Genomic DNA, 27,038 nt, shown 5'->3' on the forward strand with positions numbered 1-27,038 from the left:
AAAAGAAACCCCACAATTTTAGTCAAAACCAGTGAACTTATGCTGACACAGTAATTTTTTTAGAAGTCCCTTTAGTTAATTGTCTAGCTTATCTTGGTGGACCTCAGTCTCTCAGTGTTCCCTCCGTGCTCGTCTGCAGGACAGCCCCTGGTATCTGGTCCTCCTGACCCTGGAGCAGGGCCTGAGGCCGGGCAGCCTGATGGATTTGGCTGGAGCAGCGGTTCACAGGCAGTGCAGAGGAGGGTATGGGGGGCTGTCCTGTCCTCATCCTCACTCATCTTGCCTGGTGGACAGGCTGGCAGCTCTCTAAGTGACCCCAAGATGTAACAGTCTTTGTATTCTGTTGGTTTCTTCAGTGGAGCCCAGGACTGGTAGGGCTTGAGTCTGTCTTTCTTAGCTGGGCCAGTGCCCAGTGGTCTTTCAGTGCCTGCTGGCCCTCCCTGGCCAGTCTGGCCTTCCTAGCGCCTGCTGGCGTTGCTGCCTCTCCTGAGGTCTGACTGCGGAGGCCCCCACAGGGATGTCATTCAACCATGTGACCTCTGCTGAGAGAGTCCCCTCTCACTGACTTCCCATCCTGACCTTTCCTAATTCCATCCCATGGTCATGCCTTGCAGGGGTGGCAGGGAGGTGGCGTGTGGATGCTTGGGGCTGTCCATACCACAGAGACAGAGGGGGGTGGGGAGAACAGAGCTCAGGCCCCGCTCTAACTATGCTGCGCCTCTGGTTTACTTTGATGTGTTCCTCCTTGGGTTTGGTAGGGGTTGATTATGAGGCACCTTTAGGCCATAAAGAGGAAACCCTTTTAACCACCTCCTTAAGGTGCTGACCCGTATCTCCTTCCCTGTCCGTTGTTCCCACAGTCCCTCAGGGCTGAGAGGGCCTGTCTTTAACTTCCCCTGGTAGGCCCAGGCAGAAGGGGCTGGCTCCAGCTGTCCCAATTCCTCTGTATCATGCTCTTCTTATCCCTGACTCCAGCCACACGGCTAATATTAAAGGAGGACATGGGGTAGGAGAAAGGGCTTATGTCACTGCTTAAACGGGAAGCCAAAGTGAGGGAAATTTTAAAAAATGTCATACCTGTTTATATTGCTACTGTTATTGAGCAGTGTACTTAACTGGATGTATTTATTCAGATTCCTCGATGATAAACTAGGGAAATCTTGGTTCAACAAGCTCAGGTGCATTTTATAGCATCCAAGATTCTGGCCCTAGGTAGAGAAGTGGAAGGGCACTCCAGGTGGATGGAGCAGGGCCTGAGGCCGGGCAGCCTGATGGATTTGGCTGGAGCAGCAGTTCACAGTCAGTGCCCGAGGGCTGGGGGATTGCAGGGACCCTGCCCATCCATAGGGAACCAGGCATTAGCTTTGCATTGAATAAAGAGGTGGTCTGATACATGCGTGTCATTGGTCAACTCCATATAGATGCTGTTGGGATAAATGAAATAAATATTCAGTTGTTGCTTGAATTCAAAGTAGCATTTTTGTCATTATGCATTTGCCTAATCAAAACCTGTAGAATCCGTGGGTCTATGATATGTTTTTTTGTTAAAGGGGTCCCCCCTCTTGAGAAAATGGGGACCCACTGGACACCTAGCTGCCTGGGTGGTGAGGACAGCAATGATAAAAACAGTGACAGTGATTAGCCTGTATATCATACTTGACCTGTACCAGGCACTATTCTGAGCATATTGCCTATAATGATCCATTGAACACTCGCAACAGCCCTTTGAAGTTACTGCTGTTGTCCAGGTTTTACAGATGATTTTACAGATTTTACAGAATGAGGCAAGGCAGGTTTTGTTACTTGCTAAAGGCACACAGCCAGGAAGTTAGTCCATGGCAGTACTCTGTACTTGGTGGCAGCGCTGTGAATGGAAGGCAAAAGGCAGAGTGGAAAATAACTTTATGGCAGCAGTTCTCAACCCTGTGATGTTGTTTAAAAATGTAAAGGTATCATCCAAAACCTACTGCGTGAGGATGGGGAGGCGAGATCAGGAGTGGTTATCGGGAATTTTGGGTGAAGCTCTAAAGACAGGCAGTGTTAATGCACACCGAGGTGGAGAACCATTGATCTATAAGCTAATCACACAGAAAGAGCCCCATTAAGATTCAGCAAAAGGGAAAGTTGATAAAATCCAAGTCCCCAAGTGATACATAAAGAAACCACACTGATATTAATATAATATAAAGATGATTTTATCAAGCATAATGCCTATTGGCACTTGGCTGACACTTCAGAAAATTCCATAAATTTAGCTTCATAAGCATTTTTATCTGGAAGGGATTTCCAAGATAATTGAATTTGCACCTCTTAATTTTTAGGTGAGAAGAAGGGGCAAGGAAAAGACATCCATTTCTCACCCAGACTCTGAGTGAACGCTTACACACATAGATCAGTGGAAGAGAAGAGAGAGTCCAAAGATAGAGCCCTATATGTCAGTCAACTGATTATTTCACAAGGTACAATGGCAATTCAAGAGGGAAGGGATAGGTTTTCAAAAGTTAGTATAAAAACTATTGGCCATCCATATGCATAAATATGAGCCATGACCCTTATCTTGTAGCTTACATAAAAATGACTCAAAATGGATTATAACCTAAATAAAAATCCTAAACTGTAAAATATCATAGACAAAAAGTAAGAGATCATCTGTATCTTTCCTGTTAAGCAAATATTATAAAAGACACCAACAGCATGATCCATAAAAAATATGTATATTAACTGTACATAAAAGTTAAAAACCATTAGCACAGGGTGGTGCAATGGTGGTTCAGTAGCAGAATTTTTGCCTGCCATGCCAGAGACCTGGGTTTGTTTCCTGGAGCCTGCCCATATTAAAATAAAAAACAAACAAACAAACAAAAGCATTAGCATAAGAGTGAAAACCTAAAATTGTGGATTTGTAACCCATCCAAACTCTGAAATCTGTTCTACAACTAATTCTTGTGCTATGCTTTGAAATTTATTGTTTTTTTAGTATATATGTTATTATTCATGAAAATGAAAAAAGTGATGATAAAAAATATGTATATTCCTTCTAGCCTCCAATTTAAAAGGAAAAATCTGAGATGATGATATGGTAGCCCAAAAGTGCCTTGGAAACTATTGCTTTTTTTATTTCTTTGCTTTGTATGTATATTATACAATAATAATAAAAAAAACATTAGCACCCTGTTTAAAAAAAAATGAAATGACAAGCAAAGGATTATGAAAAAATATTTGCAAAAATATATTCAAAGAAGGCTTTATATGTAGAAAATAAAAGGATTCTCAAAACTCAATTAAAAAAAAAAAACAAAAATGGGCAAAAGTTTTGAATGGACTCTTCCCAAAGGATTTATCTTGATACAGATAAACACATGAAAAGATGCTCAGCATCATTGGTCATTAGGTAAATATAAATTAAACCACAGTGAGCTACAAGTACATACCTAGTAAGATGGCTAAAAAAAAAAAAAAAAAAAAAGCCACAACACCAAACACTGACCATGATGAGTGCCAGCAAGAATGTGACTTCTATATGTTGCTGATATTAATGCAAAGTGGTACAGTCATTTTGGAACACAGTTAGGCAATTTTCTGTAAACTGTGCATGTACTTGTCATATGACCCATAGTTTAAAAAAACTATGGTACAAATATACAATGGAATACCACTCAGTAGTAACAAGGAACAAGCCGCTGAAATATGGACAACATGGGTGAATCTCAAATGCTTTATGTTAAATGAAAGCAGCTAGGCTGAAAAGACTATGTGCTATATGATTCCGTTTGTATGATATTCTGGGAAAGGTGATTTATGGGAACAGAGAAAACAACCATGGTTGCTGGGGCTGGAAGTAGGGTCACGGTTGACTATAAATGAGTAGCCTGAGGGACATTTAAGGGTAATGGAACTGTTGTGTCTTTTGATTATGGTGGTTTGTGTTTGTCAAAACTTATGGAAGTGTACAGCAAAAAAGTGAGTTACTGCATGTAATTAACCAATAAAAACAGTTTGTTGGCCATATTTTTTTCTTGTATAATATGCATTCAGTAGAGTATCTGGATTTCCTCCTACTGTGGACTTGAGAAATATAAGCATAATTGGGGAGACAAAATACAGAGAAAGACAACTAAAGAGAAAGTATACGAAGGTAACAAAACCCTTGGAAATTTCAGGAAGTCAAGAACAGATATAAAAGTGCATATAGAAACTGATTCCTGTTGCCCCATCCTGGTCATCTGTGTCTGTGTCATAATATGTCTAGGAAAAGTGCCTGAAGAAACACTGATAGTATATCTGCATTTCTCACGCTGCCTGTGAAAAAGCAGAGGGGCAGACAAGAAGAGTATTACGATGAGAGAAATGGTGTAAGGTAGGAGAAGAAACACATTCACTGCAGTCTGGCTTCTGTGAGACTTCTCTTTGTTATGTGACATTCTGATTCCATCACTTTGAACCAAAACTGACCCAAGATCAAATAAAAAGGCAAGATTTATGATTGTTTTCAGTGTCTTAGAGTCCCCAGATATCATCTTCCACAGAGAGCTCAACTAGCAGAGAGCGAGAATGGAAATACGCTTCTTGTCTGCCCCTCTGCTTTTTCACAGGCAGCATGAGAAATGCAGATACACTATCAGTGTTTCTTCAGGCACTTTTCCTAGACATATTATGACACAGACACAGATGACCAGGATGGGGCAATAGGAATCAGTTTCTATATGCACTTTTATATCTGTTCTTGACTTCCTGAAATTTCCAGGAAGTTGGGAAATTGGGAAATAGGCTCCCAAACAAAGGTCAAAGGGGTAATTTTAAAACCTTTGCCCTCTCCTTTTTTTCGGCTCCCTCCTGCACATTGGTTTACTAACGTCTCTAAATAAGACTCCTGGATCATGTCTGAGTCATCGAGGTGCAGGTGCAATTCAACACCGCTCAGAGTGGTCAGAACGAACTAACAGGCTCCATGTTTCATAAAACTCCATGGTCCTCCTCTGCAAAGTGCTACTTTCACTCTCGTCTGAGGGCTTACAGTTCTCTGGTTCTTACTGATCCTTCTCTTACTCAGGCTTTTACTTTTAAATCTTTCTTTCTTTGCCCAGTTCCTTGGTCATCCATTGCCTTTGTCTTCATCCATCACAGGCTATGGTCTTATTCTGTCAGATTTTAAAGACAGGTTGAAGGGGGGGTTGGTTAAAGGTTTTGAAGGTGATCAGTCTCATTTTATATGCATGGCCTCTAACCCTAAGCGAATCTTCAATGTTGCTTAGCAGTCCTATTCATTTCTTTAGTTGATCCAGTCCTTGGGAGATCATATCACAACTTCTTTCCCCTTCCCTTTTTTTCTGCTTTTTATTTCATTGCAAGGGGGAAAAAAGCCTCTTATTACCTTAATCAAAACTGTCACCCTCCCTGCATGTGTGCTGGTGGATAAGAGCTTTCCTTCTGCTAACAGCGGATGGATGGTCCACATTCTTTTCTAAAATTCCCCCTCAAATTGAGCATTGGTCCCCTCCTGCAAGTCTGCTCAAGGGCTAAGTTCCTCCAACATTCCCCTCTCTCTCCTGCACCATCACCTTTTTCTTTTAGACTGGACTGTTCCTTCAGCATGTGCTAGTTTCCCCACATCCCCCTCTAGCCACTGACCAACTTCTCTGTTCCATTTTTCAACAAAATGCCTCACTTTCTCTACTTTCTGGCTCCCCATTTTCTCCTGAATCCACCATGCTCAGCTTCCAACACTACCCCTTCACTGAAGGTATTCCAGTCGGGATTACAAGAAGCCTCCACCTTGCCTAAAGCAATGGATGATTTCCAGTCTTCATCTTACTTGACAAGTCATCAGAATTTGACACCATGGACTAGGCCTTCTTAAAGCAATTTCTTCAGTTGGCCTCAGCGCCACCATCTCTTAGTTCTCCAATCTCCCTGGCTTTTCCTTTTGCTTATTCCTCACCTTTCTAACCTCTAAACACTGCAGTGCCCCAAGACTCAGTCCTCAGGCTTCTCTTTCTCCCCTCACTCCCAGAAGTGCCCTCACTCATCACATATTTAAATAGCAGCTATACAGTAATCACTCCCCAAATTTAGGCCACTGTCTCCTGACTTCTCTTAGCATGCTATATAAAATAACACCACCAACGATCCCTCTCCCCGTTCCCTTTATTTTTCTTATCTTGCCTTAAATTTTCCTTTTCCACTTGACTTGTATAAGCAACGTGAGAAATTGATTGGCATCAGTTTCTGAAATGGTACTGCATAAATACCCTCTGATTGAGAAGGACAAGTTCAAGTCTGCCTACATCCCAAACTTACTCTTTGTGCTACTGACTTCTTCTAACTAGATTCTCATTTCATGGTCACTGGAGAGGAAGAAATACTATGTGAGTAAACAAATATGTTTTTAAGTATTTTTCAAAAAAATTTTATGATGAAAATTGGTATAAGTTTTGCATCGGGGTCGTAAGTGAAGAAAATTTCCATTTATCACTTTAAGCTGTTTATTCAAAAATATTACGACATCAGCTGGTCTTAATCTTTGTTATTAGTCATTACCTCCTCTCCCAAGGAAACATAAGTACTCCAAAAGTTCCATTGTTTATGCACTAAGCCTGTTCCAGGTGTGGGAACAGATTGCTTATCTTTATCAGAGTACATCTTTATTTAACAGTAGTAGTGGATTTTTAACAAAAATTGAAGCTTTTAATTCAATTTTAAACTTTAGCTCTTTAATTAGGAATTAAATATTAGTCCTCAAATTTTCAAAGGAAAATGTAATAGACATATTAGTAATCTCTAACTTGATTCAATTTTAGATCAACTAGAAACCCTGAACCCTTGATGAACTCTGTCACATCACAATTTATAACTGTTTGGTAAATTGCCTCGTTTGAGCATAACTAGTAGCTGGTGCTGTGAAAATGGCCTTCTCTTGAGAAGGTGAGCATACGAGTTTGCATGGATAAGAAAAATCCAATTCTCATTTTTCCATCATCCCCCTTTTTCTTTTTGTCATAGAAATCTACTTTGCTAAACAGAAAATGCCGTCCAAATATGGACTGTGGAAAGATACAGGTAACAGTTGAGTGTCAGGTATCAGATATAGCACCTTACCCTCTAGGGATCAGTAAGGATTGAATGTGGTAGAGACTGAGTTTGTGCTGTTTGAGGAGCTTCCTCTTGTGTGGTGTTTTAGACTTGCTGGTGGTTATTTCTTAGGAGGAAAGTGTTCAAACCTGGCCCAGGGAATATTTCTAAGGAGAAAGTCCCTGAAAGCATTTCTTCACCTGGTAATCAGCTAGTGTTAATCAAGGAGAGTCTGAATTCTGACGTCCTCAGCCAACTTAACGTCATTCCTTCTCAGCTTGGTAGCGGAAAAGCCCCTCCTTCGGCTCAAGGCTCATTCTTCTGCCTGGTCTCTGGATCCTACCCCTTTTGAGACTTCCCACTCTTACTTTTTCAGTGTGTCACTTTGTTCCCCTTAAGCACACAAATGGTCTCTCAGTCATAATAACAAGAAACCAAACCCACATTTGATCTTAAATTGTCCTCTAGCTACTTTTCCATCCATCTTTCATTTGCTTTATAGCCATAGTTCTTGGTTCTCAGCATAAAACCCGAACTCTTTAGCAGCAGTCCTGACTTCACCTCTAGCCTTCTGTCCTGACACTCCCCGCTTCCTCGCCCAGATCATTCTGCTGCCGTTCTTTGCCCTCTTCTTATCCATCAGAACCCCACCTTAGGCTCACACCTCTCCCAAGATGACTCTGATATTCACAGATGAGGTTAAGGGATGCTCATTTGTTAGTTGGCAGAGCATCTTAAGGATGCATTTCGCTGAACCCACTGGATTTTTTTTGTTTTGGTGTGTATGTGCGCAGTTATACTGTGCCTCTCCGATTTGTGGTAGGATCATGTTTTGAAAGGTTCCTGTGAAGTTTGTCTTGGTTCTGTTTTTTTCCACGCTCTGGAATTTCATCAGCCTCTAGCAGGAATAATCTGAAGATCATCCTGAAAATTGTGATTTCCCCCGAGGCCTCTGCAAAACATCCACGGCAGGTCAAGATCAGCCCAGCTATGGGGAGCGAGGGTGGAGAGGCAGTGGGGGGTCTGCAGCCTAACCCAAACACATCCTCCTCCCGTCAGAATTCTGATGGGGGCGTGTGTCCCTCCTCTCACGAGGCCCCGATTCAGACTATCTCGTTTAATGCAAACATTGATATGTGTTATGTGTATAAAATATACTCAGAAGCAAGTGAAAGCTCCAGGATGGCAGTAGTGGCATTTTACATGAAAGCTGGCTGAGGACACTTTCATATTGTTAGATTCCTCCATAATGTGCATTATGCCCAGCTCCGGGCCACCTTAATTGTGCCTGGCACATCACAAATCACACCTAAGCTGGGATGGCATGTGCCACTTAAACACAGTCTTTACCTCTAGACTCCAGTGGTAAAGGCTGTGTTATGGTAGTTGGAATACATTTAACACATTTTCCTATGGAACCAAAGTTATGTGTAGTGGTAGCTTTTTGTAGCCTGAATGTGCTATTAGATATTGAGTTACACACACACACACACACGCATATTATCTCTACACACACACACGCATAAATATATTGACAGAACTAGTGCTTTTCAAATGTTATATCACCATACAATTATAAAGTCACATTATTTGGATAATATGCCTGTGAGTAAATCCTGAGTAAATTCCTGAGGTCACTACTTTTCTTTCTTTCTGTCTTAGGTTACTTATCACCACCCTCTGACCCTAACCAGTGTTTTTTTTTACCCCCCTTCACTGATCATGAGTAAATGCTTTCTGCATTACAACATGAAACACCAGGAAACCTCTTCCACTGCTGAAAGGAGGTGGGATTTTTGAACTTCAGGATGATATTGGTTTCTCTTGTATCCTGAGGCACAAAGGTTTGGTCAAAACCTAATTGAGGAGTGTGGGTTCCCTCTCTTGTCTAGAAGAGGTATGGCAGCCTTTGCTTTAAAATACCTCACTGGGATCATGTCAAGCCCACCATCCTAATTCTCATGAAGGAATTTTTGTTAAGAGAATTCTGGGATAAACCTGTAGAGGATACCAGCTAAATCCAGGTTGTTTATAGATTACACTCGAGCCTAACTAGTATAAAAGTTATTAATTCCCTTGGCTTGGTCATGACTCCTTTGTGCTATCTTCTTATATATGTTGGGACTCAACTCCTTCTGACTATTTATCCTGCTTGGGACTTGGGGTTTGTGTTGGGGGACTGCCTTGGGTGGGACTTCCTGCTTATTTTATTTCTGTTATTGCATTACGAATTATGTACATGACTATCAAACGATAGGCAAGGTTAGAAACCAAGTTATTTCAACTGTATGTTTCTCAGACTGGATAGGTTAAAACCAAGACAAAAACTGTTGTTTCCACAGATTGGAGTGTCACTAAGTCTGTACTAATGACTTTTTAGGGAAATATGAGGAGGTGGTAGTGGTAATCATTGTGTTACTAGCATTTTATTTATTTTACTTAAGGTATTTTCAAAGATAACAGCACTTTGGTATTTGATATAAGAAAGTCATTCTTCATTTGTTGGATTTTAGTGACAAGAAAGTGTTAGAAAGAACTGCTACGAGTAGCTGGGAGAATGATGGAATAGCTACAGGGAATATTTCTTGAGTACAAGCAATGTCCCTCAATTGAACTGTCTAAAGATAACCAATAAGTGTCTTGTACAGTGGAACTCCTGGAGTAGTGGTTTATAACAGACTCTTCCTTGGAGGTTGTGATACACCCAGTTCATTTAGTCAACAAATATATATTGCGTGCCTCTTATATACCGGGATATGTCTAGATGTTGGGAATACAACAATGAACAAAACAGACAGAGATTCCTTTTCCTGTGGAGACTACAGAAAAGTAGGGGAAGACAGACAATTCCTAAATAAACAGATTTATGTTCCATAGAAGATGGAAGACTTTATAGGGAAAAATAAAGTAGGAAATAGGAAATGGGGATATGAGCCAGGAAAGGCCTCTCCAAGACGGTGACAAGCCTCGAAGGACACAAATAAAAGAGCAACGTGAACATTTGGGAGGCAAGTTCTGGGTTGAGGCTACAGTCAGTACAAACACCCCAAGGCAGAAGCATTATAGGGAGAGCAAGTGTGGCTGGAGCAGAGCGAAGAGAGAAGGAGATGGGATGACGACCAGGAGGCTAGATCTGAGGGCTTTGTGGGCCACTGTAAGGACTGTTGGTTTAGGCCAATGAGATGGAGAGCCATGGAGGGCTTTGAGCAGAGGAGAGGCATGATCTAACTTACATTTCAACCAGAACTCTCTGGCTGCTGGGTCCAGGCAAGAGATGTTGTGGCTGGAACCAGGGTCGTAGTGGTGTAGGTGGAGAGAAGTGGCCAACTTTGGTGGGGGGTGGGGTATGCTTTGGAGACAGAGCCGGTAGGATTTCAGGATGGATGCAGCTTGGGATGTGAGAGAGAAGGAAGTCAAGGCTCACAATGGCATGCTTGGTTGTTGCGGACATCTCAGACTTACAGAGGCATCTGCTCTACAGTGTTGGACTCAGCACTTCCCCTTGGAGAATTACTAGGTCTGACTTGGGTAAGCAGGGACTTTGAGAAGAGGCGATGGGAATTCCTAAAGTGGAGCGTTTCTTGTACTGGAACTTCCTGCTGGCACAAACCCTCAAGGGTAAATCTTCTTCCTGAGATCACTACTTTTCTTTCTGTCTGTCTTAGGTTACTTATCACCACCCTCTGACCCTAATCAGTGTTTTTTTTACCCCCCTTCACTGATCATTGGCAAAGCAGACTCACAACTTCTCTCTTCCTCTCTTCTTCCCTGAGCAACATAACCCCCATGAGAGATGTCTGGGGGATTTTATAGTTAGTAATAAGGGGGAAATATGCAAGTATTATACTTGATCCCCTTCTTTATTCTCCGTTGCCCTGTCTGAGTCATTATCTATTTTGATCTGAGAAATGAGAACTTTGTCTTCCCAAGGTAGTACTGATGTGTGTTTCCAAACATGAAAGAGTCAGGATTTCTCTACATTCTGAAGCAACACATTGACTATGAGAAGAGACTCCAGCATTTCTGGGCATTTTGACAGAGAACTGGGAGGGACTTACTGGGAAAATGACCACAGTGTTGAGGAAGCAAGAAGAATGGTGGGGTGTTGTCTTTCTCTCTTCCTTCCCCACCCCCGCTTCAAGCTCTTCTGTCATTTGCCTCCAGTTACCGCCAGTCCAGCCTCCACAGTCTCCCTTTAGGCCAGGTGGGATGTAGGGGCCCACTGGCACAGGGATGCACGGCCACATTAGTGGGGAAGGAAGAGGATTTCTGAACTTCAGAGCTCTCCATTTGAACAGTTGTTTCCTGGTGACACTGAGATACAAGAGATGGTTGTAAAATGACTCAAAGTTAGCGACTGTCTCTGTGCTTTGTGTTTACCCCTTGGGGGATGGGATTAATAGGTGAGAATGATGGTGCCACACATATAACAAGAAGGTGTGAAAATGTTTATTGTCCACATAAAGAGGCTTTCTAGGGAGAGCAGAGCAGGCTCCACATGGGTCTGAATGTGTCTTGAGAGAAGGAGGCATTGGTTTTTATTATGGTCAGGGAGTGGGGCTGGGATGTGGGTTCCTAAGCTTCGATGTGGGCTTGTGTGGATTGACTTCCCTCCAGTGCCCAGGGAGAGAGTGTGGTGGCTTTCTCATCTGCTCACCTGTATTTGGGACCAAGTGGGGAAGAAGTACGGATGGGGTTTGAGAGCTGTCAGCAGTCAAACATCAAAGCCAGTCAGACCCTTTATTATATTATCTATTAATATTTTGTTGGTGAAGTTTTTTTGAGAGTTTCTTAAGTACTTATAATTTGCTAGACTTGCTGCTGAGGCATCTGTGAATAAGATGCAATCTTGGCTCTGAGGGCCTCACAGTTCAGGGAACAACAGGTTTAATTTCTTTGGCATAATCTAGTAAAATAGTATGATAATAGAAGTGATGTACATGATGCTTGCAGAGCACTGAAGAGGGCACTGGATAAATTTAGGAGTCACAAAGGTGAGATGCCAATCCTGCTCTTTAAAAACAGCAGGGGAAGTAATTGAGTAGAGGATTTGGTGTCAGACATTAGGGAGTGGTTGGGATTATGGCAGACTAGAGTGTATGCCCCATGCAAAGACATTTGTTCTAATATGTTAGACTGCCAAAATGCAATATACCAGAAATAGGCTGGCTTTTAACAATGGGAATTTATTAGTTTATAAGCTTACATTTCTGAGGCCGTGAAAAATGTCCAAATCAAAGCATTATTAGGATGATGCTTTCTTCCCGAAGACAGGCTGCTGGCAATCCTGGACTCTTCTGTCACATGGCAAGGCACATGGTGGTGTTTGCTGGTCTCTCCCTTTCTCCTCTGGGTTTTGTTGCCTACAGCTTCTGGGCTACAGGGGCTTCCTCTCTGTTTCTGTGTCATTCTCTCTGTGTCCTTCTCTGAATTTCATCTCTTATAAAGGATTCCAGTAACCCACCCTAAAGGGGGTGGGTCATATCTTAAGTTAAGATCCTGCTCACCAAAGGTCCTACTTACAGTGGTTCCATACTCACAGGAATGGATCAGCTTTAAGAATATGATTTTCTGGGTCCCACATAACTTCAAACCATCACAGCATTCAAATTTGTATTTCATAAACAATGTGCAGATCAAATAAACTCTGTCTGTGAGCCATTTTTAGAGCTCTGAGTTAAATTTGGATTTCCCATTGGCCAGAGCCTAAGGTCCAACCTTCTAAGCAGAGCACTGAAAGTCATTTGTGATTTCACCCCATCCTCCCTTAGCAACCTCATTTCTGGGCCCTCCTGCCACAGACGTTCCCAAACCTGAAAGAAGGAGCCCATAAAAGGATCAATTATTTCAAGGATACCCCCTTCCCATGATAGAGGTTTTAATTTGTTGACTGAAAAAACACACAAAGCTAAAGAGCAGAGTGAATTCAGCTCATATTTAGATGGAAAATCTACGAGTCTTAAAGTAGCTGCACACATCTGAGAAATAGCTGTACCTGTTTGGGCATGTGTGAGAGTTCCCGTCAGTCTGCAGACACTGCTCGGGACAGTGACTCTTTGGCCCAGGGTTCTGTGTACCACAGGTTGAGGTCCACTGCGGCACCCTATAGTCTGCACCTGTACTATCCCAAGTGTTCACTGCTGCCTGAGCTGGCATTTTTTTTTGTACGTGGTCTAAGATTCGAACCCAGGTCTCCTGCATGAAAGGCGAGCATTCTACAGCTGAACCACCCATGCACCCTTCTGAGCTGGCATTTATTTTAGGCCTGCTGATTCTTGCCTACAGCATACTGCTGCTGTTCTCTCTGGAAGGTTCTCCTTCGAGACTCAGCTGAAACTCCCCTCGAGAGAAGCAGGTGGTTAACTGCGCCCTCCTCTGCCCTCCCACGCTCCCATGGCCCTCATGTTGGCACCTGGTGCCCAGCATTGTCCGAAAGGACCACGGGTCTCGGGACAGCGTGGGGCAGGACTGCTGGTGCCAGGCACGATGGTAATAAGTGAACGCAATGTCTGTCTGGGATTAAAGGCTGCCTCTGAAAAACAGGGTAGGGCCTTTCAGAGGGTAGAGCGGCGCGAAGGCCGGGAAGCGTGAGCGCACGCCCGAGGTCAGGGATGGCGAGTGTGCACCAGAGCTCAGACGTGGGAAGGGGAAGGGAAGGTGCTGGCAGATGAGACTGGAAAGGCCGACTGAGAGCAGATTAGAGAGTGTCTGACGGACATTCGCAGGCGTTTGTTTTATCCTGTCGGGCTAATATCTGAAGGCTAGGAGTGGGGAACCCAGCGGGACCAGACCTGGCTTTTAGAAAGGTGACCCTGGGGTCTGTAGAAGAGCAGCAACCAGAGACAAGGAGATCCCTTGGATGGAGGTTCACATCGTCCATGCAAGAGGTGAGGGTCTGGCTGTCAGGAGGCCTGACGAGGAGGACCAAAGGGAAGCAGAGGTCAGGCAATGGAAGTGGGGGATCTGGTGACGAGGGAAGGTGGATAAAAACGGCCGCAGGGTGACAGGACGCCATGAGAGAGGAGGCAAGAGGGGTTCAGTGTGGCCGCTACTGAGCTTGAGGAGCCTGTAGGGTACCCACGTGGTGGAAATAAGGTCCTGGGAATTCCATCTAGAGCCACAGGCAGGCAGACCAGAAAACTGTGCTCTCAGGGGAGATTCGGGGCCTGCAGAAAGATTTCACTGCTCTGGGCACGGGTTGTGGTGATTGAGGCAATAGGGGCAGACGCCGGCGGTGGGACAGTCCTGTCGGAGATCGTCACTCTCCTTTCTTACCCGCGTCTCCCTTGGAAACGTTTGTGCCGAGCCATGTTTTGAGCTAGAAGAATGATGAACCATAGTTTTTGCTCCAGAATGGGGATTGAATTATTTGTTGCTAAAGCAGCAGCGGCTCAGCCATTTCTCATGAAGCAGTCAAATGAGTCATAGCCACAGAGCTTCCCGGGCATTTTGAGTTCCTTTCAGCAGTTCATTGAAAACAGATTCATGACAGAATTGCTGCTAGCGCAAGATACCTAGTAACTAACCCTTCAGGTGTCTGTCCAGGTCTGAGGAGCACGAGAGGATGCGGACAGCCCACGCGTAACTGTAGGGACACGCGTCCCAGCAGAGGCCCGCATTTGGGGCTTCAGTGTCTAGCACACTTGGCTTTTAATTTCCTGTCATCTCTGTTCAGCCACCTCTGCTCGATTGCATAAAGCTGGTTTGGTGACTTAGGAATACTTGGTTACAGAGAGTTGCAGATCTCTTCTCACTACAACTTCATTTTTATGGGAACCTTGTCAATAGAGAATTTTTAAAGATAAAGCTCATTGTTCAAAATAGCCATTACCAAGGTGTCTTGCTTTGGGGGTGGAATATGCTGATGCTAAGTTATAACGCTCCATTCCCACTGTTTTTATTGGGCAGACTGGTAGCTCAGCTCTTCAGCCACTTTGTTGCGTGAGTGATGAAGTTGTTTGACGACAGGGACACTGCTTCATACCTCTGTCGTGCAATGCTTGTAAAAGCTGTGGTTTGTAATTCATTGCAGTCATTTAAAGGGTGTGACATTATTCCTGGAAAATAATTTAATAAAATTTACAGAAACAAGGAGGCCAATGCCAAAATTGATCCGACTAGCTTTTCCCTGCGTGACGAGCTTCCCCTTAGCTCTCCCATGTTTGGGGAGAAGCCCCCCTGCACTGCAAAGCCAGCTCCCCAGCAGGCGTGCGGTAGTTGCTGAGGTGGAAATCAATCATGGAACTGCGATTTTGATAATGTAGCTCTGCGGGACAATTACCGCGAGTCCCTGCCGGGCCACAGAAAGTGTCGAAAGTGGCTGCTCGTGCAAATAGATGTGGGAGACTGTTTTATATGTTCGATTGATGTTAGGTTTTTTTTTCTTTGACTAAACCGGGAAGCAAAATACAGTTTATAAGCTTTGTCTTAGGAAGTAGTTAACTTTATGTTAATATACACATTTGTGTGATGAAAATGTTTTCATGAGTTGAGCTAGAAGGTTGATCTTCCTAAACAAGCAAACGGAGCATATACTGTGTTATGGGTCTGTTAGGTGGTTTAACATATGCGAGATCTTCTTGGTTTCTTACCTGGGGTGTGGGCTCTTGAAATAGAGAGAAGTGGTGCCTTCTCCTTTTGAGTTCTACCTAATTCCTCTCATGGCATTAGATCAATAATAGTAATAGATGATTGCATGGTAAATTAGTTTTGGCTGAAGCTTAAACGTAGTGGAAAATTCATGTTTAACATTTCAGCATGAACCACCTTATATTTGCACCTGTTTATGCTTGTGCATGCCAGTATTTGTAAATCTAGTGTGCCGGCATTATTCTGTGATACCACTGGGAGAAAAGTGATAGCATTTGAAGAACAATACTTGGAACTCCTGATTTAATTGATGTATTGTAAAGAGGTTTTTGCTAATTGATTCTGAAGGAAGATTGGGCTGCAACAGGATTATGTTCCTATGACATAACCAAAATGTTATTTGGCTAGGTACTTTCACTAATGTGGTACTGACAATGTTATTATTTGCTGTGTAGTCCCATAACTTAGTAGACAAATTTGAGTGACCAAAACTGAAGAGTAATTAGTTTTGTTGTTTTTTTTTAAGTTCTCATCAGAAAATCGAAGACTCTGAAGAAACCAGTGATGAAATTCTTGCTCGTCTCACATCTGCGGTAAGGCCACCGCAGTTTTCTTGCCTATGGGGTATAGAAATAATGAGCCAGGGTCTTTGAAGGGAGGTGGGTTAGGTTGTGGCATGGAGAGGCATTCTCCCTGCAGCCGCGCAGCATTGGGGAGGCCCAGATCAAGTCTTTGCAGAGGAGACAGCAGCATTGCCTTTGTAGGCCCTGAGGCAGCCTCCCTGTGAGACCTTAGACATTCCCAGTGGAAGGTTCATGGAAACTTAGTGGAGGTGGAGTAGCTGACTTTTTAAATACACCATGATTTAACCTAGGAGAGTTGTGACCTGATGCATAAAGGAGAAAAGACTCTATGTTTCATTAGGAAAAAAAGAATCACCTTGGTTCCCCAACCCTCCCCACCTCCAGCTGCCTACTGGGCCTTCCTTTTCATCTGCTTTTATTGTAGGAATATATATATAATTGACATTTTCCATCTGAAGCTCTTTCAAGCCTAACATTCAGTGGCGTTGATGACGATCACAATGTTGTACTATCATCATTGCCTCCATTATCTCAACCTTTCCATCACTCCAGACAGAAACTCTGCCCTTATGAAGCATCAACTCTCCATTCCCTTCCCCCACCCTCCCCCCTGGTAATCTGTAATCTACTCTCTGTTGCTATAACTTTGCACATTCTAGTTATTTCATATAAGTGAGATCATAGAGTATCTGTCCTTTGTGCCTGGCTTATTTCACTCAACATGATGTCTTCAGGGTTTATCCAGTTGTTGCATGCATCAGAGCTTTGTTCCTGTTTATTGCTGAATAATATTCCATTGTCTGTATAGACCACATTTTGTTTATCCACTCATCAGTTGATGACACTTGGGTTGCTTCTACCTTTTGGCAATTGTGAATAACGGGACTATGAACATTGATGGAAAATATCTGTTACAGCCCCACCTTTTGGGTATATACCTACTAGAGGAATTGCCAGCTCATACGATAATTCTAAGTTTAACATTTTGAGGCCCTGCAACCTGTTTTCTGTAGCAGCTATACCATTTTACCTTCCCACCACCAATGTTTGAACGTTTCTATTTCTCTTCATCCTTACTAATACTTATTATTTTCCAATTTATTAAAATTAGCTGTCTTAATTTGCCAGGGCCACTATGACAAAAAATTACACAAGTTGGTTTAAACAACAGTGATCTATTAGACTTATGGTTTTGGAGGCTAGACATCCAACATTAAGGTGTTGTTAGGGCTTGCTTTCTCCCAAAGTCTGTAATATTCTAGCAATTTTCTGTCATATAGTGACGTTTTTCTCCTTCTATCTGTTCCTCTGATTTCTGCTGGAATCTGACTTCTCCTTGCTTATATTGACTTCTGGCATCTACTGACTGGCCGTATCTGAATTTCTGTTGTTCATGAAAAGTCTGATCATATGAATAAAGGTCTATCGTAATTTTCGTTTTATCTTACCTAATTAGGATCCTTGAAGATCACATTCATGAATGAGTTCACATCCACATCCTGACTCACATGACATAAAAGATACAATTTCCAAATGAGTCCATACCTATATTAAAGCAGATGAAGATTTGAACAGGCCTTTTGTGGGCTATATGATACAGTCTTAACATCTGGCATTCTAGTGGATGTGAGATGGTATCTCATTGTGGTTTTGATTTGCATTTCCCTAATAATAAATGAGGTTGAGTATCTTTTCATGTGCTTATTGGCCATTTGTATAATTTTTCTGGAGAGATGTCTTTTCAAGTCCTTTGTTCATTGTTTAATTGGGTTGTTTATCTTTTTGTTGTTGAGTTATAGAAGTTCTGTATTCATTACAGACATTAAACCCTTATATATATATATATATATATATATATATATATATATATATATATATATGTTTCCAAATATTTTCTCCCATTCAGTCAGTTGTATTTTCATTTTCTTGGTAATGTCCTCTGATACCTAAAAGCTTTTAATTTTGGTGAAGTCCAATTTACCTGTTTTTCCCTTTGTTGCTTATGCTTTTGGTGTAAAGCCTAAGAATCCATTGCCCAATACAAGGTCTTGAATCTATTTCCCTTTGTTTTCTTCTAAGAGTTTCATGATGTTAGCTCTTATATTCATGTCATTGATCCATTTTTTTAGTTTATTTCTGTATATGGTGTGAGGTAGGTGTCCAGCTTCTTTTTTTTTCCCCACATGTAGATATCCAGTTTTCCCAGCACCATTTGTTATAGAGACTATTCTTTCCCCATAGAGTGGACATGGCACCCTTTTCAAAATCAATTGGCTATATATGAATGGGTTTATATCTGAGCTCTCAATTATGTTCCTTTGGTCTATATGTCTGTCCTATGCCAGTTCCACACTGCTTTGATTATTGTAGCTTTGTAATAAGTTTTGAAATCTGAAAGTGTGAGTCTTCCAACTTCGCTCTATTTTTTAAAGATGGTTTTGGCTATTTGAGGCACCTTGCCCTTCCATATGAATATGATGACTGGTTTTTCCACTTTCAAAAGAAGGCACTTTGGGTGGCATTGACATCTTAATGTTATTATGTCTTCTGATTTATGAAACATGGTATCTTTACATTTATTTAGCTCTTCTTTAATTTTTTTCAGCAATGCTTTATAGTTTTCTGTATACATGTTCTTTACATTCTTAGTGAAATTTGTACCTAGATATTTTATTCTTTTAGTTGCTATTGTAAATATATTTTTTTTCCTTTTCATATTGTTTATCCATCCGTGACTGGTGGAGACCTGTAAAGTTCACAAATGTATGGAGGTTAAACAATACACTCTTAAACAATCAGTGGGTCAAAGAAGAAATTGCAAGAGATCAGTAAATATTTCAAGATGAATGAAAATGAGAACACAACCTATCAAGACTTTTGAACTGCTTTGAAGATAGTGCTGAGAGGGAAATTTATAGCTGTATACATGAAAATTTAAAAAGAAGAAAGATCAGTTTCCTTTCTTGATAAAAACACTTCAAAAGTAGTAATAGAAGGACACTTACTCTACATGATAAAGTCCACATATGAAAAACCCAAAGCTAACATTATATTCAATAGTGAAAAACTGAAAGCTTTCCCTCTAAGATCTGGATAAGGATGCTGCCTGGCACCACTGTTATCCAACATTGTGCTAAAAGTGCTAGCTAGAGCAGTTAGGCTAGAAAAAGGAATAAGAAGCATCATAATAGGAAAAGAAGAAGTAAAATTCTCATTATTTGCAGATATGATCCTATACTTAAGAAGTCCCAAAAAATCTACAACAAAGCTACCAGAACTAATAAAAAAGTGTAGCAAAGTGGCAGGATATAAAATCCACATGCAAAAATCAGTAGTATTTCTTTACACTAGTGATGAACAATCTGAGGAGGAAATCAAGAAAAAAATTCTATTTATAATAGCAACTAAAACAATCCAATATTTAGGATCTAACCAAGGATGTAAAGGACTTGTACACAGAAAATTACAAAACATTGCTGAAAGAAATCAAAGGCAGTAATAAATGGAAGGACATTCTGTGTTCATGGACTGGATGACTAAATACTGTTAAAGATATCAATTCTACCAAAATTGATTTACAGATTCAACTGTCTTGATCAAAAATCCAACAGCCTGCTTTGCACAAATGGAAAAGGCAATTATTAGATTTATTTGGAAGAGTAAGGGGCTCCAAATAGTCAAGAACATCTTGAAAAAGAAGAACACAGTTGAAGGACTCACATATCCTGACTTTAAAGCATATTACAAAGCTACAGTGTTCAAAACAGTATAGTATTGGCATAAAGATATTGACTAATGTAATAAAATTTAGAGTTCAGAAATACCCCATACATCTGTGCCAATTCATAGTTGACAAGACTTCCAAGTCCACTCAACTGGGATATAACAGTCTCTTTGACAAATTATCCTGAGAAAACTGGATATCATATGCAAAAGAGTGAAAGAGGACCCCTATCTCATACCTTATACAAAAGTTAACTCAAAATGGATCAGAGAGCTAAATGTAAGAGCCAAGATCATAAACCTCCTAGAAGAAAATGTGGGAAAGCATCTTCAAATCTTGTGGTAGGCAAGGGTTTCTTAGACTTTACACCCAAAGCATAAGCAGTGAAAGTAAAAATAGATAAATGGGACCTTCAAAAACTTAAAAACTTTTGTGGTCCAAAGGTCTTTGTCAAGAAAGGGAAAAGGCAGGTTACTCAATGAGAGAAAATATTTGGAAACCACATGTCCAGAGAGTTTAATTTCCAGAATATATAAAGAAATCCTACTACTTAACAATAAAAAGACAACCCAATTAAAAATGTACAATAATTGAATAGATAATTTTCAAAGAGGAAATACAAATGGCTAAAGATGCTCACCATCACTAGCTATTAGGGAAATACACATCAAAAGCACAATGAAATATCATTTCTCACTTACTAGAATGGCCACTGTTAAAAAAGAAACAGATAACTACAAGTGCTGGAGAGGATGTAGAGAAATAAGAATAGTCATTCCCATTTCTTGTTGGTGGGAATGTAAAATGGTGCAACCTCTATGGAAGACAGTTTGACAGTTCCTCGGGAATTTAAGTATAGAATTGCCATATGAGCCAGAAATCCCACTACTAAATATATAACCAGAAGGATGAAAGCAGTTCACACTCGGGATCCTTAGGCTGGCTACAGCACTTCCAGTGGTTTGAGAGTGACTATGTGATTTCGAGAAGAGCCACACAGATGGAGTTTTGGGAAAAGGTCTCAAGTGAGGCCAGAGAATACAGATCTGGCTTCCTAGAGCATTAACAAAGTGGAATTATAGCACACTTTGGGCATAGTATTACTTGTACCTGTTGTTTATACAGAGCCAGGGGGCTTGTTAGTACTTCCCCTAATTGTAGTTTAGAGACCCTTGTCCTACTGGAATGTTCAAAGGGCCTTGGGCTGTGGAGGATGCTTTGGAGAGCTGGTTTAAGCTCCTTCAGCTTCCCTTGGATAGGATCTTAGAGTAATACCTCACAGAACACCACAACTGTCAAGTCCCAAACAGATAGCTGAATGGTGTATTTCTATAACTTATAAATTAAAAATACTTAAATTTTCCATGTCAACTCAATATAAAAATTATTTCCTTCATCCTCAGAATTGATCTCAAATACCACAATATTCGTGTATACACACACATCTTAAAATTAATACTGTCATCATCTCTAATTCCAAACAAAAACTCTCCTACAATACTGGTCCTACAGTATCACCTTCCATGGATTTACATTATCACCTATTTTTGAACATTGAAATTATCTTAAATCTTTTGATATTAAAACTACACAGAAGTGAATTTCTATATGGGGAAATATGAAGAAAGTTGTTTACAGATGTTAAACTTAGCCTGCTGTTGATGTAGGAAGACCAAGTAAAAAATGGGAAGAGACCAAGATGAGCTAATAGTCACTGACCTTTGCCCTTGTACAGCACTCTGCTAAGGCTTTTCATGCCCTATCCCATTCAGTCTCCCATAGCAGAGTACATTATCATTCATACTGGAGAGAGAAAGCGTTTGAGATAGGAAGTATTAACATTGAGTCAAGAAATCACATTAATTATAAAAATACTATGTAGACCCAAAAGAAGTAGTTTTCTGCATTATCATCTATTACAACAGTTTATATTCACAGAATATGTCTTAACAGAATGCTCTTATTTGAAGGATTTTATGAAAGGAAGCCTATGAAGTTATGTTAAATAACATTTTAATTTTTTAACCTATTAGGAATCACTAAAATCTTGTGAACTTGGCTGCATGGTTTAGCCGTTCAAAATTTATTCAGATAGGTCTTTGGAAAGAAAAGAATATAGCTTGGCTCATGTCTTCAGGGAGTTTACTATCTATAGGTAGAGAGAAGACGGAACAAATAACTACAAAAAGATAGAATGCGCTGGGTTCTATGGTGTGATCACAAAGTGCTATGGAGATCAAAGGAGAAAGCCACTAAGAGGGTTTGAAAAGTCCCTTGGAGGTAGGTGCCTTCGCGTAATACTGGATATCAGGGTTAGTCGAAGTGAATAGAGAATAGCGTGATAATTGGAAACAACAGCGTGAACAAAAAAGCCGGGAGACTGCATGTATTTAAGGATTGATCATTATTTCTGTTTGGTGGGAGTGAGATGTATAAATGGCAGCAATAAAGAATCCTATGGGCAGAGTGAATTGTCAAGAGCCTAGAATGCAGAGGGAGGAGTTGGGATTTGATGTGGTTCACCTCTGCTGACCATTTGGCTCCATCAAACTCATCTCACAGCTCACTTGAACAGATACCGTCATTGTATCTCCCTGTGGGAGGCAGGGACGGAGAAAGAAAAGTAGAAAAGCAAGAAGAGGAAATGTCCAAGAAGCAAACCCCACCTCTCTTCCCAGGCTTGGGTTGGGGCAAGGAGGTGTTTTGGATTGGATGGAGATTGAAGCTCTGATATTGTACTTAACTAGACTTTTGAATATCTGCATGGAAACTGAGACTAAAGTGAGAAAAATGAGAAAACCTATGGATCTGCCCAAAGTCTTATCCTTGGGTGGGAATGGACCAGTCAGATCTTGTTTGAGGAAACAATGTTGAGAAAGAGTATTTTCTGCCTTTATGTTATAGAGTCCAGCTCATTTAACAAACTATTTTTATGTATATTCTGGTTTTTACAGTAAAAGTAGATACATATGGTGCAAAAGCCATTTTAGTTATTTTCTTTTAATCTTATCCTTTCTTCCTTTTCTTTTTCTGTTTATCTTTCTTTGTCAAATACATACCCACAGTACCTTAATTTATTATGCAGCAGTTATCTCTTGAATGTCAAAACCTGCCAGGACACAGCTAGTTAAATTGATCGACTCTTTGAAATTTCGAAGGGAATTGCTGAAACTAGTTTGTCCTTCATGTACAGATAAACACTTGAGTTCCATGGAAGTCTAAACATTTATTTTTAAAGTCAACTCTAAATATATGGACACTTTGAGCTCTGTTTATAGCTTCTCAATGAAGCATTTATCTTTCATGCTAGTTACAAGGTGGGAGTGTCAATGAGTTTATAATATAGGTGGGAAGATAGGGCTTACATAGATGAAACATTAAAACAATTAATGATTACATATGCCCTTTCTTCTATTCTATCTTCTGTCATAAGCACAGTGAGCAAGAATTTTTTTTACTGTGTACAAAATATGTAACATGGAATAAAAAGTATGATAAGCCATGAGTTTGCAAAATATACCTTGTCTTTGAAGATACTTTGTTAAATAAATTATATCAGGCAAACCCATTGACGAACAATTTATAATGTATACAACAAAAATATTTTGGACTTACCAAAAATGGAAAATATAACTTGACATAAAAATTTAAAATTGAATGATGTAAACATAATTATTTTATTTATTTAATTATTATAGCAAAAATCAGAATATATGATATATCCTTGTTTTCTTAAAACACATTTCAATATGAAATGTTGATTTATCAGGGAGTTCATGTTGATCAGCAGATAGGGGCTTAGGGGAAAACACTGACTGGGAGTTGTAAGGTCATCTTTGAAAACTGAAGGAGTGGATGTACCTGATCTTCAGAAGAGATCAGTGTCGTTAGTTCTCTTTTTCATATTTCTTTCAGTCGGCACATTTGTAGCTTCTTCTGCTCTTCGGGCCATGAAATTTATGAGTTTTCCACAACTATAAATGACCTCTCACAGTTGTTTTTAATCTGCTTCTTAAGCTTCACACTACCTCCATCTCTTTTGGTTGGACTACTTGGCCATAAAATCATCAACTGCTCATCCACAGACTGGTAGCTATCACCACCCCCAGGAGTCTCATGCTTGTTTTCTTTTGATAGTGGAGTGATTTGGAAAGGTAGCACTCAAAAATCAATTATCTGGAACAATTCCTTGGTCAGGTTGCTTCCAGTATTACTTACTGAACCCCATGTAGTAGATCGTCTCACACTGGGCAGCCCTGGTTATTTGAAAGTTCTTAGATTGAGATAAACATGCCTTTATTGAACTTCTCTCCTTCAGTATGAATTTTACGCTCAACCTTTCAAATATTCAAAGCTAATGACCATGTTATGATCTCCTGAAGTCTTCTCTTTTTGATAGTAAGTCCTAGACCTTGACTCTCATTCTGGATCACAGAAGTCTGTACCAAGAATGGTACCAGGACCCAGAGTCAGCGTGATAAATAGAGGGCCCATTTCAGTGGCTCACGGTCTAGCATGGAGACCCAAAGCTAAAGAGTTGATTTCATTAGAATGTGGCAAGTGCTATAATTGAGGGAAGTGTAGAATGCTATAGAAATATAAACAGGATGGGGTTCACTCAATGGGGGAGGGAAGTGGCACTCAGGAGAAGATGGTAACTAAATTGCGGTCTAAAGGACGAGCAAATGATATCCACACAAAATGGGGCAGTGGAGGCATTCCAGACAGAACGCACATACAGAAAGACCTAGAGGGAAGCAAGAGCGTGGGACTTCAGAAAATTTGCAAATGCTATATTTTGCTAAGGCTAGAGCATAGATTCTGAGAGAAGGAATGGAAACAGAGCTGATACTGAAGACGAAACCAGAAGAATATAATATATATGCCATATCAGACATTGGACTCTGTCATGGTGTCATGGGTAAGACTTTGAAGAGTGTTTCAGCAAAAGATGTAATATCATAAAATCTATATTTTAAGATGATTTGTCTGACTGCAGGTTAAAGACTTGTAGTATGAAGGAAGATAAATTAGAACAGTCTGACTTGGAGAAGATGGTGAGCTGAGCTGAATCAGGGATACCGCACATACTGGCTTGGGACTCTAGGTACATGGTAGTATTATTCATCAACTAGGTATATGGGAGATGAGGCCGATTTGTGGGTTGCAGAGAAGTGGTAAGAAAGTGACTTCACCTTTAGATATGTTGAGTTTGAGCTACTAAATGGGACATTGAGTACAGATGCCCAGGAGGTAGATGGCTATGGACTCCAGGGCCCAGAAGATTTGGATTGGAGACATATATCATTGAAGTCATGTGAGTGAATGCAGTCTCTGAGATTGGATGAATAGAAGGGGGGAAGCAAGAGGGATGAGGATGGATGACTAAGGAATATCAAAATTTAAAGGTAAGGGAGACTTGGGAGAAGAGAAACAGTAGCCAGAGAGGAATTAGAAAAGTATGGAGAAGGGGAAACCGTGCATTCCCAATGATAAGGAAAAAGGGATTGAGTAATAGTGTCACATCCTGCAGGGAGGGCATGGTAAATGAAGACTAATGTGTCCGTTGCATTTGCTATAAGTGACTGTCTCTTGTTTGCCCTTTTGTGAATACTGTCTACTCATGAACCTAAACAAAGTCCAATGCTTATCTTTTTAGAGTCCATTTTTTATGACCTGAATGTCATTTTTTCTAGTAATATTCCTAAAAACATCAAGCATTTTAAATAATCCCATTCCTGTTATTAATACACACCTTGTTTGTGATCAACTAAAACTATCCTATTTTCTTCATGGGAACTTGAATATGTAGTAGACTTAAATTACAGACTTTAAAAATCTAAGTATAGCACTTTATTCCAGTTCATTTTGTTGGTTTCATGCCACTTCTTCATATATTACTCTTTGAATAGCCAGCTATTGTCTGAATTAAAATTAATTTTAATTTTAATTCAGATTAATGCACGACATATCTCGTGCATTCAACAAAAAAAGTATACATACGAGTTTTAAAAATATCCCTATTAGACTTGGAACAGCTGAGTCAGTATAAGCTTGTTTTATCATCCCAGCATGCTTAACAAACTCCTCTGTGACTTGGTGACAGAATTATTGGGAAAACAACTATTTGTTAAATAAAGTATTAGGTAGTGAGCAGTAGTGTCTAGACAGATATATAACTTTCCTAATTTGCTAATTATTGGTTGAAATTAACAGGTAATCACAGGATTCTCAGTGTGTCAGATTAGTGGCACTAATAGCGCTTCAGAACTTGGAAGTAGGAAGAAGGGTCTCTGAGGAACAAAGAAAATTGTCACTCAGCCCCCATGTTCCTTCATCAGAGAAAAGTCAAGCAACCATCATTGCTGAGTTTGTGTCTTGTATAAAAGAACATTGATTACCTTAAGAAGCATATTTTTTTCTAGAGTTCTTAAAATCCTTTTTAATCTAAGATTATATAATGGTTTAAAAGTGAGTATGTTTGGGAGGAAAACAGGAGAGTATATCAGATCATGTTTTTTATGTTTAATTTCTGACGTTGAGAAAATGGGATCTGTCTTTATAAAACATTTCTATATGGTATCAAACAAAAATATTCCTAGGATTAAATGATCTACTGAAATGATCTTTGAGATTTTTTAATTGATGATTCTATTTTAAATGTTTGTAAACACAACCCTTTCATTAACTAAGACCTTTGCCAGTATCGTTCCGTACTCCCAAAATGACCTTTGTTGACTTTCTGTCCAGCTTCGCACTTGGTTTTTCAAGGGTTTCTTCTTCCAGGAAGCCTGCTCACGTCTTCTCATTAAGCTCTCCCACATAGCTGCTCCCTGGTGCTCAGAGTTTACGTTTGACACTTTCTGTTGCCTTTTGCGTTTTGGCTCTGAAATAAAGCATTGTAAACATTCAAACTTTGAGGCTGAGGGCACTATTAAAGTGTCAGAGATAAAAGAAGAGAAAAGCTGGAAACAAGACTGGCTCTAATTCTTGTTGAATTTCAGACCCAGTTTGTGAACAGCCATATTGACTATTGGAGATAGCCAAAATATTTCAAAGTGTTTCTGATTCTA

The 27,038-nt window shown here is 40.4% G+C and overlaps 1 protein-coding gene and 1 long non-coding RNA gene across 3 annotated transcripts in view; one reads left to right on the top strand and one right to left on the bottom strand.

Annotated features, from left to right (window-relative positions):
* The window catches only part of RAPGEF5 (Rap guanine nucleotide exchange factor 5), a 221,612-nt gene that overhangs the window by 55,619 nt on the left and 138,955 nt on the right, over window positions 1-27,038 (top strand). For both annotated transcript variants that reach the window (XM_077122137.1, XM_077122145.1), the window contains one exon: window positions 16,184-16,250. In XM_077122137.1, the coding sequence (XP_076978252.1) occupies window positions 16,184-16,250 (67 nt within the window). The remainder of the gene's footprint in view (window positions 1-16,183; window positions 16,251-27,038) is intronic.
* The window catches only part of LOC143650870 (uncharacterized), a 90,779-nt gene continuing 90,223 nt past the window's right edge, over window positions 26,483-27,038 (bottom strand). Inside the window, exon 3 of the long non-coding RNA XR_013159700.1 lies at window positions 26,483-26,851. This is a non-coding gene — a long non-coding RNA (uncharacterized LOC143650870). The remainder of the gene's footprint in view (window positions 26,852-27,038) is intronic.

The sequence above is a fragment of the Tamandua tetradactyla genome, chromosome 1, assembly GCF_023851605.1.
Source record: "Tamandua tetradactyla isolate mTamTet1 chromosome 1, mTamTet1.pri, whole genome shotgun sequence".
NCBI classification, from domain to species: domain Eukaryota; kingdom Metazoa; phylum Chordata; class Mammalia; order Pilosa; family Myrmecophagidae; genus Tamandua; species Tamandua tetradactyla.